The 21,636-nt window shown below is 35.2% G+C and overlaps 1 protein-coding gene across 1 annotated transcript in view; it reads right to left on the bottom strand.

The window, feature by feature from the left end:
• Positions 1–21,636, bottom strand: part of KCNH8 (potassium voltage-gated channel subfamily H member 8) — a 177,337-nt gene that overhangs the window by 23,888 nt on the left and 131,813 nt on the right. Inside the window, exons 8-11 of the mRNA XM_041466515.1 lie at positions 21,410–21,607; positions 16,234–16,433; positions 14,139–14,388; positions 9,552–9,766 (exon numbers count right to left, since the gene is read on the bottom strand). Coding sequence (XP_041322449.1) covers positions 9,552–9,766; positions 14,139–14,388; positions 16,234–16,433; positions 21,410–21,607 — 863 coding nt within the window. The remainder of the gene's footprint in view (positions 1–9,551; positions 9,767–14,138; positions 14,389–16,233; positions 16,434–21,409; positions 21,608–21,636) is intronic.

Here is a 21,636-nt window from a genome sequence, read left to right as displayed (position 1 = left end):
ACAGCAGTATATCCGTGGAGAATTTTTTAAGAAAATTGCTTGAATTCTTTGAAGAAGCATGACATAAAACCAAACATAGGAATAGAAATCCAATATCAGTTTTGGACAATGATGGAATGAACACTGAACATAGTGTGATTAGCAATGGAATATGTCTCTGAACACTTACTATCTATGCAGCGCTGTACTGTACATACAGTATATGTGTATAAAATGTATGTATATATTTATTATTACAATCATGTTATTATTTACCACATCATTGAAAGTTTTCAGTGACGTGGAAAGTAATAATGTGATTATAATAATATAATGCCTTGGGTATCAATTCTATTTTCAGCATAACTGTATTTGCACTTATGTAGGCAGGTTTTGTAGCTCTGGTTTTATGAGGTGAAAGTATATATAATTAAAAAGAAAAATATGCAGATATGTTCTTTTTGATATCAGTAAAATCTTTGCATTTTTACATAAATAATTTTTGGTTTTACATGCTTTCATATCTTTGAGCAGAGTGGTGGGTCTAGATGACCTTCAGAGGTTCTTTCCAAGCTCTGCTATTCTACTGTTCTTGTATTTGTGGGGTTCCCAGACAAAGGAAGGAAATGATGAACCTGACTCCATGTTCTTAGAAGGCTAATTTATTATTTTATGATCTATATTATATTAAAGAATACTAAGTTAAACTATACTAAAGAATACAGAAAGGATACAGACAGAAGGCTAAAAGACACTAATGAAAATATCGTGACTCTCGCCAGAGCCTCAACACAGCTGGCCGTAATTGGCCAATAAGTAAAAACAATTCACGTGAAACCAATGAAACAATCACCTACCACATTCCAAAGCAGGAAAACATAGGAGAAGCAATGAGATAATTATTGTTTTCCTTTTTCTCTGAGGCTTCTCAGCTTCCCAGGAGAGAAATCCTGGGCGAGGGATTTTTCCAGAAAATATGATGGTGACATACTGCTCTGTTATGTTGACAGAGAAGTTGCACTAAAAACATTACCAGCTCAGAATTGAGAACACACACTTGTATCAAGGTAAAATGCCAGTTTGATACACAGCTTGCACAGATTATAGACAGTTTTCTCAAAGACTACACCACATTTAGTTTTACACATTTCAATGTGTATCCTGGGGTTATAATGACTCTGCAAGTCATGTAGAAACTTCACCACATAAGGCACTCTGACATGAGCATTAGATAACAAGGTAGTCTGTGCCCTCAGAACTAATGTTTTTATAGAAGACATTGTGGTACTATCATTTCCTTCATTAATTAGTCCTATATTACCCAGAATAATAAAAAGACAAGTTATTGTAAAAGAGTTTCTAAGTTTAAGGTCCCCAATGGATCAGTGCTTTATCAACACAAAATAAAAAGAATAATAATAGAAAAAAAAATTAAATCAATCCACTTTCTAAATTGATATAATTTAAAGTTTAGCTATATTAGGATTAATTCTATTTTCCATTTTTTACCGTGTAGAGACAAAGATAATATTAATATTGTAAAAGTAATATTATCATGTTCCCTAAGGCACACTGAGACATATTGGAAAAAAGTTATCCCCTAGCATGCCTGTCTAATTAAAATAGAAATATGGTTGGATTCCAAGGCAATACTCTGAAAGCCAGGAGCTTTTCCTGTCTAAAATTCTGTTTGACACAGTGTTTTATACTCTCCTCATACAACAGTCTAAAAACATCAATAAGCTGCTTTGCTAGCCCGGATTTTTTTCAACATGTTGCCCTTGGGTTAAGCTTTATAATCTGATGCAGAATGTAATAATCCCAGGAAGTGAAATGAATGGGAATGGAGAGTGTTCAAAAAGAATGAAAAGCTAAAATTAGAAGTAATATTTCATCACTTATTTAAACATGTTCATTCTAGTTACAATGTATTTTTTTTTGTATTTGTCAAGAAAGTGCTAAGGTCTACTTGTGAAAATCTTTTAATAAATAATGTAAAGCTTTTAATAAATAATGTAAAGCTCATAATTCTTGTCTCTTAGTCCATTCACAAAAGTAAAAGAATTGGAATTTGGGGATGAGTCACATACACCTAACATAGTCCTAGACTAATGTAAATAGGTTAATTTCTTTCCCTCGTCTTTGTCCTTTTCCATGTCTTCTGTGATTCACCCTTACAGTGAATTGGCCACTTGTTTTAAGTGCAAAATGGGAAAGATTTATAAAAACACAGAAATTAATGAAAAAAATATTAATGGAAAACATTTCATAATTGCTCAAATAAGTTTTGGTGGGATGAATCTTCTAACTGGAAAATTATCACAAATCAGAAGAATAAATTACTAGAGACAAAACCAGACAGTGTAGGTGTCTGTGTCATTATTTTCAAAAATATCAGAATAACTGAAGGCTACAGGAATGAAACAGATTATTAGTGGAAAAAGATTCTTTGGATAAAGACACTAGGAAAGAAAATAAAAAGGCCAACCAGTCTATCTTTTTTGAATTACATGTTTCCTTGTTGCATTATTTCTCAGCAGCATACCATATTGAAGGATATATTAGAAACACAATGTGAGGTGATTATGTTGAGGGGGACTGGGGGGAAGAGATGGCTCAGAGGCACCACACATCAGGCTCACCAGTAACTGCTAGTAAAAAAGCTTTATGAGCTACCAGACTAGAAAAAAAGGCATCAGAGCTGGCCTAAACTATAGCTTCAGGTCAGCTTTGCTCCCATAGTAAGTGAAGAAGTTAATTGTCAGGCTGAGGGTCTGGAGGAAGGACTGACTGTAACCCTGCACAGGGAGGAGGCTATTGCAGCAGATTTTCTCGTTTGAAGCTAGCATCCAACTTAATAGCCAAAAATCCACCAAAACATACTTACAGTCATGAATACAAGTAGGAGACCTCTGGAATATCTTGCAGATTGCTATTGCACAGAGCTCATTCCCAAAATACATATCATCCATTTAATACCAAAAATGAGGTGTAATTTAGGTGAATGAACTGCTTTGATTTTGTTTGTTTTTTGCCAGTGCTCATGCCCATGTACAGCTGCATGACTTGTCCCATAGGAATGAAGAAATTGAGCTGCGTAAATGACATTGTGCAAGTGCTGCCTTGTTCACCAATAGAGTAACTTTATTTAGTTACTCTAAAAGAGTAACTAAAGAGGAAGAGGAAGGGGTGGGGGGGGGAGAAGGAAAAAAAAAAATCCAGATTGTCCCAGAAGTATAAATGAAAAATCTGAGTAGCTTGTAAAATGTAAAAGCTCTGAGTTATACTTGACAGCAACCTAATTGGAGAGTAGTCCGTGCACAGAGGCAGGTAAGAGACCTACTCCAATGAACATATCAGGAATCAAAGTTAATTATAAGTTAGTAGTTTTACAAGTAGTTTAGTTTTTGACAGTATGAGGAGCACCTTCATTCCTACACTATAATCACTGAGAAGTTTATATAGAGTCCATATCAAGAGGTAAAAAGGAAATATTAATATATGGTGTCTTTTGGGCAGAAGCAGTGGCTGTTCAGCCATCACTCACTCAGAGCATGTACCAGAACAACTACAGCAAAGGGAACCAGGAGCATGTGGAGTAAGGAGAAAGACCATAAACAGTTGGTTTACAGTTTAAAAATTATTTTAGTTGTTTGTTGGATTTTGCTTTTTGAATAATCATACAGATAAAGTACTAGACTTCCACCGCTTTAGGTGATTTAGTCAATTCTATTTTCTACCTGTTGTAATAATTGTATAGAAACACAAAAACTGGCGTTGATTGGTCTCTTATTCTGCAAGCTTTGTTCTTACTGACAATAAACACCAGTGAGTTACACTTGCAATAATAATACATGATCCTCCACCAGACAAGCTACTGACAAAGATGGGTGCTTAATATGCTCTAAGCATGTTTAAAAATTAGAGGTTTTCCTCAAATTTATCCAGTGTTACCATTAAAAAAGGACTGATTGACTTTTTTAAGGTAAACCACTTCCTTTTACATAGCTGCTGGGTGATGAGAAAAAACTATCTCCTCTATTGAAAAGTTGGTTGGAATTATTTGGGAAATGTTCTATGAAAATTACTTATTATTAAAGATATTTTGCAACCTGTGATTGTCCTACAGTGTGCAGGATGAACTGTGATCTAGGCTGGAGTAGAGGAATGGTGATTAAGTATGGCAGTGCAGTAAGAGCTGATTTGGAAATTCATTTTTTGAATGCATTATTGTTATTATAAACACGCAGGTAATACCCATAAAATAGGAATTTTTTTTTTTTTTTTTTTTTTTTGCTTTGGATGTTAAACTCATCAATAAGTAATTATGTGACTGTTTCTAACAGGTGTTCTTATCTTATAAAGCTTGCCAAACTGAAAAACATCCTTAAAAAAAAAACACCTTTTTTTTTGTTTCCTTAATGTTTATAGAGTAGCAAATATGATAAGTTGTTTGCTTCTTTAAAGTGAAATACTATTTTCTATGCAGACAATCAATGCATTAAAAAATCAGAAATTTCACACTACTTTCAATGCTGATTCATAATAGATAATCAAATAGTGTTATTGTTATATTGGAAAGCAGCATTCATAAATTCAGATGATCTATACTAGAAATCTAGAAAAATTGATGATCTATACTAGAAAAAGCACGACTAAAAAGGCAAGACTGAATTAATGTCAAATACGTAATCTACTAGCTGAAAACCAAACAGTGGCAAGGCAGGATTTAATCTCAATTTTGTGCTTGCATTCAAAATATTTTTTGCTATTCATTTTCTGACTACAAGGGCATTGCTAACAGTTAGAACAAAGAAAGATAAAGTTCTGAAATAAGCAGTTAAAATGACATGAAGAGGAATTACTCATATGCTTTTAAAATACTTAAGGCTTAGCTGGAATGAACCAGAAAGCTCAGTATATTTTAGATTAGAATTTGTAGACATTTTTCTTCCCAAGCTTCCACACGCCTCTATTTTGTGCTCCAGAGCTTAGAGCTACTTTCACCTTCACAAACAATTGGTTTGGTCAGTTGTCAGATTTTCCAATGGAAAATTAGGAGCATCCCTTGTAATTTCTTAGATATTGCTAATAACAACTTGAACTTTATTATATTAAAAATTCCTTACAACTCAGTCATTAAAATTTAATAAATTCTAAACACCAGCCTCTTCAAAAGACAAGAATTAATCCCTATTTTGTCAGACAATGCCTTCCAGAGGCAAGATGGGGATAGATCCTTTGGTTTTATTGCTTCTTGGTTGCTAGATTGCCTTTTAAAATGTATTAGTCTATTTGTTTATTTTATTGCCAAAGAGCCTGGCTAAGGTGCAGTAAGACACCATGTTCCTTACTGGAGAAGCAATCTACCACATTTTCACGAAACCTTATCCTTATGTTTCATTTACACTGAGATGCACTGATGGCATCAACCCTTCCTTGAGTTTCACAAATTGAGTGTTTTCATTTTAGAGAACAGCTTCTTCTTTGGGGAGAGGGAAGGAAAGCTTTTGTAGGAGCCAGAACACTACTTTTAAATCTACAAAAGGAAAAGTAAATTCTTTTTAGTTGCAAGTTCTATCTACAAACAGAGATTTTTGGCTCTTTGGGAATATAACCTCTTCTTTTTGAAAATGACTCACATGGATACAGCTTTAGTGAGACAAAGATTATGCCTGCATGTGCCTTGACTTCCTTTGGGACTTAATTTTGGCTTGGTGGTATAGGTGTCAAGGAGGTTTCTTGTTCTTTTTAACAGTGTGACTAACCAGGCTTTGGTGTGATTTTTGGATAGTTGTTGTGATATTTTTTTCTGTTTTTTTTTTTTTTTTTTTTTTTTTTTTTTTTTTTTTTAATCTGGATAATGTTGTCTACAATGTAAATTCTTCTGTGTGGACATAAGAAATATTCAGAAGCAATACACTCTCCCACAGCCTACAAAGATATTGTACAAACATTTACTTATTCTGAATTTTTCATAGGATAATTCGGAGTTATGAATAGCTGCTGCTACTCTCTAAAAGCATCAAACAACACATTTTCCAGGGCTGGTGGATAAGGCAATAATTTCCAGTTTCTTTCATATTAATGTATATGTATAGATGTATCCACGTATGTTTTCAGAACCTTCTTCTGAGTGCTTAGTTTCATCAAATCAGGTATGGGACACTCTCACTGCCTAATACATATGCAATCTGTAATTTATAGTGAAAAATTATACAGATAGGGTGAGGCACATGTCAAAATCTGTGTCACTCAGCAAACTATTTCCTTACTATGATAACATAGTCACAGACCTTGATAAATTGGTTGAAATTGCTGAATTGTTTTAATGTCACAACTCCAGCTACCAGAAGAATTAGTATATTCTAATTGTCCCTAATTAGTATATTCTAATTGTCCCTAATATTTGGGACAATATTTGAATACATTTACAAACACAGTTATTGGTTTATTGATCAAAAGGGAAGAAAGCAAGCAAGGGGCAGAATATGCAAAATCAACAAAAGTCTCTTCTCCTAGTTAGTATCTTGCTATGATGAAAATGTATAAAAAGATGGAAAGTAGCACTGCCAGTGTGGCTGAACACACATCAGTGGTTTTAATAATAAATCACTTAGTAATTCCTGGCTTAGGAGTTATCATGAGGAACCCTTCAAATGCTGTATCTCTGATTCTGTGTCTATTTCTCTACCTTTTACTCATTAGAGATTGAAACAGTTGTCTGCTCCTATACTTGAAATCTGGGCTTTTCTCCCAGGATTGCTAAATAGCTCTTTCAATAAGTCTGTAACCAGACAGCTACAGTTTCTTCTTGTTACTGGGAGAGCTGTATGCATACACTCTTTTTTCTGGACAGAGACACAACTATGGAAGTCCTTGAGTGTTTTCCACAGTCGTACCTTACTCGGAGTTTAGCGCAGATGAACCACATCATTATATATCCTCTTAGACTTGAATGAACCAAGAAAACAAATTTAAAATACTTCTTTTTTGTGTTTGTGTACGTAGGAAAGTTAAGTAATCTTCCAAGTATCCAATTCTGACACTTCAAGAGAAGGACACTACAGATGACTTCTGACCACTTTTTTGTCCACAAATGCTCCTAATTCAGTTTAAATCTCTGATTCAATTTTAATCAGAACAATGAAGGTGGAAATGGGATAGTGAACAACCAGGAATAAATTCTTATTCATTCTCAGCTTTTTAATGCTGGCTTAAAGTTTTAATAAATCTTCAACCTACGGTAGATTTTGTGGACTTTGACTGAAAATGCAATAACATTTTAGGTCAAGACTGAAAGACAGCTCACAAGTCATAGTGGGGAAATTCATGCTATTTCACCTGCAGTTCACCTGAACATAAATACTGCTGGTGGTTCATTTTAAGTATTAAATTCACATTCAGCTACAGACTTATAATAATTTAAAACTTCCAAGAAAACGAGATTGAGAAACAGCGTTATTCAAATGAATAGATCTACTGTTTAACTATGGAAAATTCTCCAAACTCAAAAATCCCATAAAGCTGCAGAAGTCACAGATACTCTCAAAAGTAAAATCTCCCTACATTAGGGAGAGGGATTCAGATACAGTGGCCTAGCTGACAAGATCTCCCATAAGATCATTCCCAAGTGCATCAGATAACTCCAATTATTTCTGTTTGGAAGTATACTCCAGCTGAAGCAAAGACAGGGTATTTTCCAGCTGAAGCAAAGTGAATGGTTGACCAGGCACACTTGCTACTGACATAGATATCTGTCCTCACTTGTTGAACCCTGTTTTTGTGATGATAAAAGTTTTGGCTGCCTTATTTATGCTGTTTATCCTTATTGATAAGTAAAATGGTTGGAAAAGAAATGAGATGTTCTACTTCAAGAGAAATAGTAGCTGAGGGGATAGTTAAGCAGAGGATGTAGGCAAAAGTGACATTCATAATCTGTCTTAGATTCTGCCTGTGACACTGGATTCCATGCCAGGATATTTTTTTTCTTTAATTTTAAGGTAACAGATCATACATGAAAATGAAAATCTAGCATTGATTCAAAAATGCAGAAAAGTTTTTTCTGCTTTAAAGCAGAAAAGTTACTTGGATGTGTCCCACATCACTTTAAATCCCATCCTCCTCAGAGAGCCTGAGAAACACTCACCTTCAAGGCTGCTGTAGGCTTGCTCTCAGCAGAGAGTCTGTACATCACCCAGTTGACTTTAATTGGGAAGAGTTGTCCCTGAATTTATAAAACCTGAATGCAGCTGAGAGGGTGACCCCCAGATTTGTCACCATACAGAAAAACATGAAGCAACACATTGTGGGGATCCATCAAGTTCCATGACAAAACTGTAGTGGGGAATGCAATAATCTTCAAACCCTATGGAGTAAAACATGGAGTTTTACTCCTTTGCAGATCAAGCATTCCCCCGCTAGGGAAAAGTGTTATACAAACTTATCACCAGGCTCTCAGAACAGCTGTGTAGTCTCAGCTGCTGTTTTCAGCAGCAGGAAGTTTGGAGACATTTCAAGAGACAAACAAATGAGATACCCTGGTTATTTTCCTCTCCAGAAGTACACGGTTATACATGGACCCGTTTCTGATGCAATGGTTTAATAGAGTGTTGCTGTGGAAACACTGGCACCAAAGTACACCTGATAGAAAGCTATGTAGAAAAATCAGCCCATATATCAAACTCATTGGGATTTTGCACTGAAAAGTACTTTGGTGCACTCTTCCTTGGCATTATATTTGTCCCTTGTTTTGAGAGTATCCTAGTGAAAATTCATGTTTTTCCAATGTTACTTCTCTCTGTGTTAGGAGAAGAACAAAACAAACACCTGAACTGTTAAACACCAACTTGAAAGTATGGCTATAACTGTCTTTGAGCGTGATAAAGTCAGAAAAAAAGAGATGTCATAAAAGCTTTTCAGTATTAAAATCTGAATATATATATTTTCTATATAATATCAGTAAAAGTACTTTGGTGAGTCTGCACTGAAGCCTTTCAGAAGTGCTTTATCTGGAATTTCTTCTTGTTTTATTTTTACTTGTGGTCTTTGTTTGTTGTTTTTTTTTTTTTTCAAAAATAAAGTACTTGTTTAAGTGGAAAAACACATTTTAATTGCAGTGTATGAGAAACAACTGTTTTTCATTTTCAGTGTGTGTGATGGCATTCTTTATTAAAAGTGATAACTAATGAAGTATGAAATGAATGTTCATTAGGCTGGCACATGAGCTTCTAGAAAAGGTACGGCTAAAAACCTTTATTTGGACACATAACCTACATAACTATGAATTATTTTTAGACATAAACAAAAAATATGAAAAATCAAAGAATTTTCTCTCATGGATGATGTTATGGAAAATGAGAAGCAGAGAGGTTGTTCTATATTTACGGTCTGACCAACTGATAAAAAATTAATGTAGGTAATATCTGAATTATCAAACAAATGGAATCAGCAGTTCCTTTAACATAATTTGCATATTATTTCTTTAGTGTGACAAAATTATAAGAAATTACTGAGGTATGTGAAACACCTGAAAGATTACAATAACTGCAGAGACCTTTAAAGATACTTACATCACTTTCATGGCCTTCTCTTAGATTGTAAGTGAGATCATGCTGGATGTCTTCAACAAACTTGTGAGCATACTCTGGGTAAAGGTCAAGAACTTCAAAGAGACCTTTGAGGATAATACACTGGAGGTCACAGTATGTTAGAGCTTTAACATCTGCGTTTGTTTTAATAACTTGATCCCTAATGGATAGGTTTGCTCCAATTAAATCTCCTTTACCTGAAAGAGAAAACAAAAATAATTATCTTCAAAGCATAAACTCTTTACTTTTTTGAATCATAAAGCTGTTTAATATAATTACTATACCTGAACCTGAAATTCCATTGTTACTAACGCCGTATTTAATTAATAACATGCTAGAGGATCATAGACTAATTTTTTCCCTCTTTTTGCCGGTGCAAACTTATACACAATTAATTGGAGGTAAAAAACCTAATTTCCAGGCAGGTAACTGGATGATTTAAGGGAGCAATAAAGTAAATATGTATAAAATGAAGACTTACACTAGTAACTAATAGCAGGTGCAATTGTTTTTCAAAAAATACGTTGTCAGGGTTTTTTTGTGTGTGTCTTAAACCATGCAGGTGTTAAGGTAACATTTTAACATTTCTGTCAAGAAGAAAAAATGGCTTAGGAAAGAATTCTTAAGCTGGCTTTTTTTTTTTTTTTTTCCATTTATGGAGAAGACTGCCTTAAAACACTGGCTGTATTAAAAACCTCAATTGACCATATCCTGAGGAGGACAAAAATTTTATAATTAAAAGCTTCTTCCATAAACATGTGACCGGAGGTATAAATTCCAAAGTGTAGTCAGTGAACCAGAGGTTTTCCCCAAAAGTTAAAGCAGATGATCTTTGTGAAAGACCTGGACGGTGTGATGGAGTGCATTCTCAGCAAGTCATGGGCAACAGCAGACTGGCGGAATTGGTTGATGATACTGAAGGACAAAGTTGCCATTTAGGAGGACCTCAATGAAAGATAAAATGGCTGCTAGGATTTTCATGAAGTCCAACAAAACCAAATGCCAAGTCCTGTACCTAGGATGAAAACCCTCCCTACAGCAGTATGGACTGGGAACTGACCAGCTGGGCAGCAGCTCTGCAGGAAAGGCCCTGGGGGTCATGGGGGACAAGCTGAACATGAGCAAACAATGTGTCCTTGCAGCAAAGAATTCAAGGCCCTCCTGTGCAGCATCACCAAGAGTAGAGCCAGCAATTCCCAGGAAATGACTCTTTCCCTCTATATTTTTCATGCTTCATCTGGAGCACTGTGTCCACTTTTGGGCTTCCCAGTACAAGACATAATATTCACATATTAGAGTGAGTCAAAAAGAGGCTATCAAGAATCAGGGTTTAAGGAATATAATTTATGAGAAAAGGCTGAAAAAACAGGCTATTGCTCCATCTTACAAAGAAAAGGCAAAGGAGGGATATTATTACTGCCTTCAACAGCCCAGCAGAAAATTGTAGAGAAAACAAAGTTAAACTTCTCTTCAGAGTGCACTGGGCAACAAGATGTACTGGGCACAGGGTGTAATACATTAAATTCTCATTATAAAACAAGAAATGAAATTAGGAAACAGTGGAGCAGCCTGCCCAAAGAAGCTGTGGAATTGTGAGCATCCTTGGAGATCTTCAAAACGTGCCTGGACATAACTCTTATGACTCTGAGATGAATTTGCCCTGTGTTAAGCAGGTTTAAGTTGGATACCTTCTGAAGGTCTGAAGATCCCTTCAATCTTACATTATTCTTTGATTAATGAATAGTAAGTTAAGACTGTCACATTGGAAAATCCACCCAGATTCCACCTGTATATTACACAGGAAATGGCCAGCTTGCAAAGTTAAACTAATCAGTCAACCATCCCCAAATCTTCTTAATCTACCTTAAGATATTTTTTTTATTATTTACGTGGATCTTGAACAACTTTCTCAAAAGTACTTATCATAATCTCAAGGTCGGGAGGGGTATTCTCTTATGCTAGGAATATACATACATTAATGCTACTTTGGTGTCTTAAAAATCTCAGTTAGTATAAATGAGAACTAGTATGAGATTAGGTCAGTCTGGGAAAGAGAAATTTGATAGGTAACACTAACATCTGTCTTTGCTCAACACAACATGTGTTGCTACATAATAAAATGCAGCATAAAGCTAAGCAGTAATACACTTTTACATGTTACTGTAAATATCAACAATTCCTTAGATTTCTTCCATTCGATTAAGCAAAGGGCTGCCGGTTTCATTGCTGGTTGTTTATGTGGACAATGGAAAGAATATTTCAAATATACTAAAACTGATTCTTAAACATCTTAATTAGAAATATTTTAGATATATGAACAGTATTAGTATCCATACTGCATAAACATTTTGGAAAAAATGTTAGATTTTTATTGGATCGTAGTTAAAATTTTGAAGTAATTTCAGGCTTAAAGATACTAAAATTGATCTGGTAGTGCTAATATATGTTTATTTTTCAAATGAAAATCATGCAGCAAAGGCTGTAGGTACTAACCTGAAGTTTCATGTAGAATTAATGAAGTGATTAAATGGTTCTACCTTGAATGTCAGCATTTGTTACATAACAGAATAATTTCATCTATTCTTAGTAGCTCTTTTCTTTTTTCTTTAGTTGGATAACAACTTATATATACATGTTTCTCACAGACACATCTGTTTTTCAATAAATCAGGGACACTTAGTCAAAGTTATAAGTGTTCTCATTATGGATATTTTTCAAATAACTTATGACTAATATTTTTAAGAAATCAAAGATATATGCTCAAACAGTACATAACTCATATTAAGACATATTTTACCATAAAATAGATCCTAACCATCATTATTAGACATAAAGTAATAGTCTCTAGAGGAAGGAAAGATATATTTAATGAGAGCATTTCACTGAGTTGTTGCTGCGCTGCTTGTTAGTGAGAATGGTTCAGTAAACAAAAACTAATCCATTAGAATTAGAATCAGGACAGACTTATAAAATGTTCTGGGAACTGCAAGTACTCAGCATTGTCGGGGAAAAAAGCTGCTGTCTTGAGCTTACATGACATCAGCAACAAAATTTCTCATCGGGACCTACATGTTTGATGCATTCACCTTCTGCTGGTGTTAATTAGGTTTAAATGATAAAGCTCCCATTCCCTGTAACAAAACATTATTTTTCTGTAATGTTTATGCTTTTTGCATTATGATTTCATTAACTTCTCTCAGAAATCCACTAATCTCTTTCTTATTGTTTTGATTGTCACCATTACACAATGATGCTTTAATTAACACTTTCAGAAGTGCCTGAACTTGGAATTATTAATGAAATCATGGTTCCAGTGGAACTGCCTCTTGAACTTTTGCTGGCTTTTAACTCATGTTTTATTATAAGTCATATTTTATATCTTTCATCTATGTGATCCAATTAAATCAAGAGATTCTTAAACTTCCTAGAAACAAAGAAGAGATGGAGTGATGTGGACTGTAAATCTAGTAGAATTAAAGAGTTCTGACACAAATAGGACCTGTAGCACATTTACATTCTAAAAAGACAAATCAAATGCATTCTAGTATAATAGAATAAATTCAATTACAGAAGACCAGAAGCTTCCATTATCAACAGTCTAGTGTAATCCCACAAAACAGGAAGGAAAGCCAAAAAGGAAATGTTCTTTTTAACTCTGTTTTATAAGAATATTAAAAGTTATTAGAAAGAAAAATACATTTAAGTCTAAATAGATATTAAAATAATAATAAAACAATTCCATACTTTTAGAGTAAAATTTACATTTTATTTTGCCAAAAACTTCATAAACATTAACTGAGACAGGTCTAATCATACTTTAGCTGAAGATAAAGAACATTTCTTTAGTAGGACTTAGATGAGGCAAATCACAGAAATTTATAGGTAGAGATGCTTAAACCTCAATGAGTAAAAACAGTCATCTTGCAAACAACAACTAAAAATTTATTAGAACAGAATTTCTGGCCTTTCTCAGTTCCAATATACTCAGATAACTTCAGACAGCATTAGTTAGCATGAAGTAGCTTGGGGGAGCAGAGCCAACAATGCTTGTTTTTCATCACATGGCTTTTTTGCAAAGGGTGTTCATAGGCAAGTGCCAAAGAAGGAAAAAGTAGGCTCTTATTGCTTTCTTTGACTTGGGACCATTAGTGGGAGCATTGCCCAGACACTAATTTTCATGAAAGATTTAGGAACTGATGACCAATGTAATCTGAGCTGTCAATACCATCACCAAATATAGCAGAAAGCAGCAAGTTGTGTCAAAAGCTTGCAAGTACCTGTTTACATGAAAAGAAGAGAGAATAAGTATAAGGAAACCAGAAGTGAAATTTTGCACAGCCAACAATCTGGCAATGGAAGGGTCCTTAGGTCAAAATATAAGGAAGTTTAAACTGAATGTAAAAAATAAAAAAAAAATAGGAGTGTACATAGAATAGCTATTGCGGATTAAAACTAAACAAATTCTTTCTCATCAGACAATTAGAACACACCAAACCACCAGTTAGTAGTGAGGGTTCTCCTGCACTGGGGGACAATTCTTCCTCTTTGAGTCTATGATTGTGCACATACCAAGGATTGCCAGCACAGTGCTGTCTTTCAGGACTTCCATGGAACCTGAGCACACGAAGTAGATCGCTTGCAGGGCATCCCCCTGCCGGAGGAGGTATTCCCCAGGAGCACAGAAGGAGGTTTTGATGTGCAGAGACAGAGACCTGAGGCAACCACGACTGGCACACTCAAAGAGGGAAAGCTGCAAAATCTCCTTGTTCAAGTGCATGGTGATGTCTGAACGCAGCTCATCTGGGAAGTCTTTTAAAAGCTGTCCAAAAGAACAGAAAAAAATGATGAAAAAGAGAAAATTTGTAAAATTATTTGTTTTCACTTTTGCAGAAGTGGCCTGATTTAGGGGTGTGGCACAAGTCATACTGTTGCAAATACTTCCCTTTGATTTTTTTTATCTCCTTGATGAGATGTGCTATTTTAAGACATTTTAATGCTGATAAATTCCAGGAAAAACATGAATAAATATATGCCTTTTTACTACCAAAAAAAACCCCAAAAAAAACCAAAAACAAACAAACAAACAAACAAAAAAACCCCAAAAAGCCTCATAAAAAAAAAAAAAAAAAAAAAAAAAAAAAAAAACAAAAAAAAAAAAAAAAAAAAAAAAAAAAAAAACACCAACCAGGAAAAAAGGTCAACAATACTGTTTGTACTAACTCCTTCTAATGCACAATTTAAGTTTGTCCCAGTTCTTCTCTGTGATAAAACACAGTAGGCTGCTCAGGTATACCACTGTGGCAGTGACATATACAATGAAAACAGAGAATTCTAAAATTCATCAATATGCAATATTACTTCTTCTGTAGTAAAACCACTGCAAGAGGAATAACTAAAAAACACACCACCTTGAATGTGTTTTTTTTTTTCTTGTTGTTATTTTCATTTTTTTTATAATGTAACTGGACACTGAAGGAGGAGTGGGAAAGGAATGGAGACAAGTTGCATGTTCAGTGGAAGAACCTATGGAAACTAAAAGACCATGAGGTGTCACTTTTTCCTTTCAAGCTGCAAGCCCACAAATACAGGGCTTTTTTTGTATTTTGAGGGGATGTGGCATATGAACAATGCAATCAGCCAATGCTTGACCAGGTGGGCTCAGACAAGGTGCTTTATCCATAAGCTGGAAATAATGAAAGACTGATGGTCCCTCCAGGAGCTGTGGTTGTAGTACAGCAGTCACTCACTTTCAGTGTGACTGAAGGTACAGAAAGTACAAAAGCTGAAGGTGATCATTAACCACATCTAGGAAAGCTTTGACATCTAAGTCATTTTTGTACCTTTGTAAATCTTACTAAGCTCCTTCTGTTGCTAAGATGCTGTTGAAAATCCCATTCTTTGTGCTGTGCACAACACAAAAAGAATTTATCAGGAAAAGAATGTTCCAAACCCCAAATCTTTCTGCTTATTTCCACATTATCTTTAGAGACCACTGAGTTTTATAACACAGATAACAAGAAACCTAAAGGGAGTGTTCCATTCAAATAACACTCCAGCAGAGAGAAGCCATTATTTCTCCTGCAGTACAGTAAGACATAACCTGGATAAGTAATTTAAAACAAGCAAGCACAGACACCACCAGAAATCTGTCTTTTGATTTCACTCTCAAGTTACACTGTGCAATATTTAAAAAGGTACTGATATAAATAACATAAAAATTCAGCCAAAATAATTTGTTTACAGTATTGGAATAAATAAGATGAAGGAGGAAGGAAAGGGTGTCAAAGTCCCTCCTTTAAAAAGGACCTAAAATCCCCATGTAGATGTTTTGCTTAGTGAAAGACACAAATAGTCATTATAGCATTTCTGCTGGCATCATCTAAAAGTTGTCTGATTAAAGCCTCTTCAGCATATGAGAGTCATGGAGGACTGAATTTTACTACATTATTTGATGTTTTAAACCTGCTTTTTCAGTTCTCCTATATTTTTCAGTTGTGTACCCTCTTCCTGGGATAATCCAGGTTTATTTTTAGGCATGGTTTTCTTTGCTATGTAACTTTACACGAGCCACAGCATGACAAAATAAAAAGTACCCCCCTTCTTGACTCAAAGTCATAGTTCATAGTCAAAATAATCAAACACAATTTCCCCCTTGTTTGGTTACCTCATTGGAATCAATTCCATTATTGACAGACCACGTGGTTTGGAAATATTCAAGCATCCTTTGCTTTAGCTGCTGTGGCAGGTGATGGACCCGTATAAAGTCCTTCAAATCCTTGGTTCTCGTGTGATAAAGGGACCATCTGGAGTACATCCTCTGAATTATGGCAGTCACATTGCCAAACACCAAGGCATGCATCAGAGCTAGGAAGCACAGAAATTACATGCAATGTGGAGTGATTTGTTGATCAATAAATCTTAGCACAGAAAATAAACAGCATCTTCACAGAGAGAAAATTTCCTGATTAAGAGATATAAGAAAGCTTTTGAACGTAAGACTCCTTGAGTAATGGTATATTAATACTGTGGTATTGATGTGATTATTCATTTCTGGTGTTTGAGACACGAGGAATCACTGTCATGGGATAGGCTAGAGCAACGACTTATTATGTCTAGTCAGTCTGCCTAACAAAAGATTAAGTCTACCTAAGAAAATCTAGTGTACCTAACAAAATAATTAAGTCAAATTAAGTCCACAGTCTAAGAGAAAAGGAAAACAGAACATAGAATCATAGAATCATAAAATGGTTTGGGTTGGAAGGAACCTTCAACATCATCTAGTTCCAATCACACTGCCATGGGCAGGGATGCCTTTCACTAGACCAGATTGCTCAAAGCCTCACCCAACCTGGCCTTGGACACAGCCAGGGATGGGGCATCCACAACTTCCCTAAGGAGCATCTTCCTGAGCCTCACCACCCGCAAAGTAAAGAATTTCTCCCAATATCTAATCTAAACCTACTCTCAGTTTGAACCATTGCCACTTGTGCAATCACTACAGGCCTTTGCAAAAACGTACAGGAAGGAACACATGTGGGCAGGTATGTTCAGAAAATAACGAGATACTAATAATCAGCATGGAAACTAGACTCAAATGGTCAGTTGGAAACTACACAGAATGTAATAGATTTCAGAGAACTCATAAAAATAAAAGCAATTACTAATGGAGACCATGTGTAGCGGAATGAGGTTGCTAATAACATTTGAAAATGTATCATATTCTGGGCACGATATTTATAAAGTCAGAAACCAACTCCACTGTAAAGCCGAAATTCAGGCTGAAAGAAACATTCAAAGAGACAACCTGATTTCTTATGTTGCTTGACAGGGTTAGTTACGCTTAAAATCATTTTGACATCCTGGAGTTTGTCTGCAGTTAATGATTGGCTTGGGAATAAAGAGATCAGAAGCAAAATTGAAGAAATATTTACAAATATAAGTCATCTGGGTTTGTCTGTGTAGAAATGTGTTTGCTTATTTGAGTTGGAAAAATCACTGCTAAATTGTCTGACGTGATATTGATCTGATGTATAGAACATACACATCTGCAAATTGTTTATTAAAAAAAATACTAAAAAGCTTGATTATTTCTCTTAAGGGACATCTGTCTTTATAGTGTTTGAATGAAAGCACACGGACTTCTCAGAAAGACAAAGGAATTGGTTTATAAACAAGACAAACAAGTTGTTGACTTTGTGTGTCACTTTACAGAAGTCCAATGTGAGTGAGAAGAGACAAGGGGGAACAGGAGGAGAAAAGGATGTACTTTTAAATGGTAGAAATAAAAAAATTCTGTAGTTTGGAATGTTAGAAAACTCTTACAGGCTGAGAAAAATGCAAAGGAGCTAGTAACAATATCTATGTCCTTACTGTGAAGGGAGTGCAGAAAAATAGATAAAGAACTGCAGTGGAGAAATAGCAGGAAAAAAAGGATTATGGGTGTAGTAAGAATAGTAAGCCTAACTGGAAATTTATTTCTAAAAATAATCAGCTATTTCAACTAGGTGTTGAAATAGCTCATGATGGTGCAGTGAATTGCTAAGTCATTAATGTCAGAAGCTAGAGCAACAGAATGTGAGGGATTGGTATAATACTAGATACAGGATATTATATTAGAAATATGACAGCTAGGTCTGAAACAATTCAGCCAGATGCAGATAAATAGGTTAAGGAAATAGTGTAACCTCTTTAAGGATGCAATAATCAGCTTTAAAAGGGGGTGGGATAAAGTGTTAGGTGGTGTATGAATGCAAATTAAGACTCACATGTGATGTAAGTGGCTCATCAGACTCTAAGGTTAGGAGCTGGACAGTGCAGAGATCTCAGTAAAGTTATTATAGGCACAAATATCATCTAGAATTTTGTTATTGTGATAGAATCTGTCTTTGCCTGTATACATTGGAAGGCAACTGCTTCTCATAACGACAAGCTATTCTTGGCTGTGACAGGCATTAGAATTCTTTATCAAATAATCATACACTTACCCTACTTTCTGTAAGTATTATGCCTCTGTCTAAACTCAAGTAGGACAAGTTCAAAACTTCTAGGAACTGTATTTCATACAGTGGCCTTTATTTTAATAGATACTTTAAATCACATTTTGCTTAGGGAACAGAGGAACACCTCTGATCCCGTATAGGACTGGAGCTACTACAGAGGGCCTCCAATCTCTTAAATACAAAAATACACATTATTTGCTGAAAGAACGTGGAGATTATAAGACAGAACACAGTATGATCACATGCTGGAGGGCAGTTCTGATCAATACTTTAGAGATGTTGGATGTCCTAGGAATTCTGGTTACATTTTATTAAGTAAATTTTCTTTCCAACTTTAAGAAGACTTACTGTATTGAACAAGATCTTTTATCTTCAGAATATGATTTGTAAAAAATTTAGATTTCAAATTTATGCAAAATAAAAATTAACGTGAAGAGGCCAGTAAATATGAAAAAGGCATTCTATATGCAATTTATCTGTTAAGTTTATACCTTTTTTTTCTGTTTTCAACTTTTTCAAGGTTTAAGTAAATTTACTTCATTTTTTCAGTTTGTAGTGTCATACATTAAAGACATACAGAAAAAACTACTGATAAACTAACTCACTCTATCCATTACAGCAGAAATTTCATTAACTAACGGCTTGGTCAAAAAGTCTGAAAAACTTACACCAATCTTTCTCAGAACATCCCTTTCCATTAGGGAATTTTAAAATTAAATATTAGCCAAAAAGATACACTAAAATAGGTAAGAAATGATGAGGCATAATGTCCCTAAGTGTACAAATTATCACTTTATTCCTAACAGAGTTTTCTAAGGCATGCTCACCAGTCTTCACAGTATCATTCTATCTCTTTCATTGATTTTCCTCAATAGTATCTAAAATATAATTCCTCAAAATAATAGCTGCAGGTCGGTCTGCTCTGCTTTTTTTTTTACCTGGACATATCTTGTTCACCGGACCCTTGTAGATATAAATCCATTCTCCTACCTGCTTGCCTTTAAGCAACTTCACCTTTCAGTCATCAGCTCCCTCTTACTCCACTCACCTGACTAATTCTTCCCAATTCATTCATTGTACAAGCATATTACAAGAAATAAATGTGAAATTGTTGTAACTGGGCTAAATAAATGTATAGGATACTTCTATATTCTACTCTCTGAAAGCTCTGCCATATTAAAATGAATTAAATATTCATCACTGGAGGCCTCTTGATTTCTTGATAGAATGAAAACTCCTTCCTTCCTTCATTACACCATATTTAATGTAGTGAAAGCCCCAAAGAACAGAGACCACAGTGCATTTTAAAACTATAATTTTATGCAACCACCAAAAGAAATTCATGAGCTGCTTGTGGTTTTTTGACATTGTGAAAACCAAAATTATTTAATTCTTGGATGATTCGTTATATTATTGCCTCTCATTTTCGGGACTGAGGAAAATGAAAATAATTCATTGAAAAATTATTTTACCACTTGATACTGCAACTATGTAGCTTACAGGTAATTAATCATGTTCCCTGACGAGTGCCAAATTTCCAATTTATTGTTTCCAGGAGAATTTATAGTGCAAAGCTGACACCCAGGGCTTTACCGACTAGCCCTGGAGAAACACCTACTAGTATTTCCAGAACAGCTAAGCCAGCAGAAAGAAAAAGGAAGGACAGAGTACTCTAGCAGTGACTTGATTTTGCCCTTCATGTTCAGTGTGACATCTTTGTGCTGTATTATATACACATCATGAAATAGCACATCTGATTTTTTGTGGGAGGAAGATGAATGTAAAGACAGAGCTTCTGGTACTTTCTCTAAAGGACTTGGCTTACAAATCTCTGCTTGTTGTACCCAGGTCCTCAGCAGAAGGAAGGGCACCATGTAGGAGCATGTGGCTTACTCCAAAAGTACAACTAGGTAATCAGCATCAATAAAAATGTTACTAAGAGCTCCAAATATGACAAAAAAATGCATTCTGGTTCAATTCTGAATCAAATTTTTATCAATGATAATTGAACAGCATTTTTTAAAGAATCTTTTATGCCAAGGCTCACCAAACAGCCTCCTGGCTCTGACCTGTCTCTCCTTCTGGTCTGGTCCTTCACATAAGTATACACACCAGCTCACAGACACTTTGTCCTGTGGGCTGCACACCTCCCCTCATCACCATTCCCCAGGGCTGCTGTGGGGATGGAACTGCAGCTGGTGTGCACATGATACCTGGCTGTCTGCTAAAGTGTCTGCCACAAGGGACTGAAATCCCCAACACATGGCTGGGCCACTCCCACTGTTAATAATGTGAACTTGCATTTCAGTGGGCAGCACCGTCTTTCATCACCATAAGTGAACAAAAGGCTAGAAATAGATCTGCCTGAGAGAGTTTATCTAGTGTAAAGCAAACAAAGTTGCTTCCTTCTTTTGCAATTTTAAACCTCCATAGATGACATACTTTTAAACTGGATAATAATTTCAGTTATTAGACATCCAGAAAATCACTCCTTCCCCTGGCTTGGTGCTTTTTCTGCCTTGCGTATGTACAATACTCCCTATAATTTGCAGCTTCATTCTATACTACTACTTAGATTTTCTTTTTATGCCAGCCACTTAACATACCAAAATAATGTCTCGTACTTAGAAACTAGGTGCATTTTCTACTGCATTAATTAACTATAGCACTTATTATAAAAATAAGAGAAACATTTTCTTTTTGCCATTTTGAATTAAATTTATTACATTTTCCACTGTGCTTGTTTGGGGTTTCTTTTAAGAAACTTATCAAAATTTCAGTTTTTATTTGACTTTTTCCTATTCCTGGAAAAGGTTTTAAATGACACTTAATTGTACCTACCCCCAATCAGCATTGTGCAAATGGAGAAGATCTTTTCAGCATCGGTATTGGCTGAAACATTTCCAAAGCCAACACTGGTGAGGCTGCTGAGAGTGAAATACAGGGCAGCTATATAGGCACTTCTGATTGATGGGCCTCCAAGTGTATTATTCTCATAATAAGGAGATTCAATTCGTTTTCCTAGCTCATGAAGCCAACCTGCAAAATAAAGCATAAAAATCGTTACT

Source organism: Pyrgilauda ruficollis, unplaced genomic scaffold, assembly GCF_017590135.1.
Source record: "Pyrgilauda ruficollis isolate IOZ18807 unplaced genomic scaffold, ASM1759013v1 scaffold2, whole genome shotgun sequence".
Classification (NCBI taxonomy): domain Eukaryota; kingdom Metazoa; phylum Chordata; class Aves; order Passeriformes; family Passeridae; genus Pyrgilauda; species Pyrgilauda ruficollis.
The sequence above is the reverse complement of the archived record's forward strand: the minus strand, read 5'-3'. Positions and strand labels throughout refer to the sequence as shown.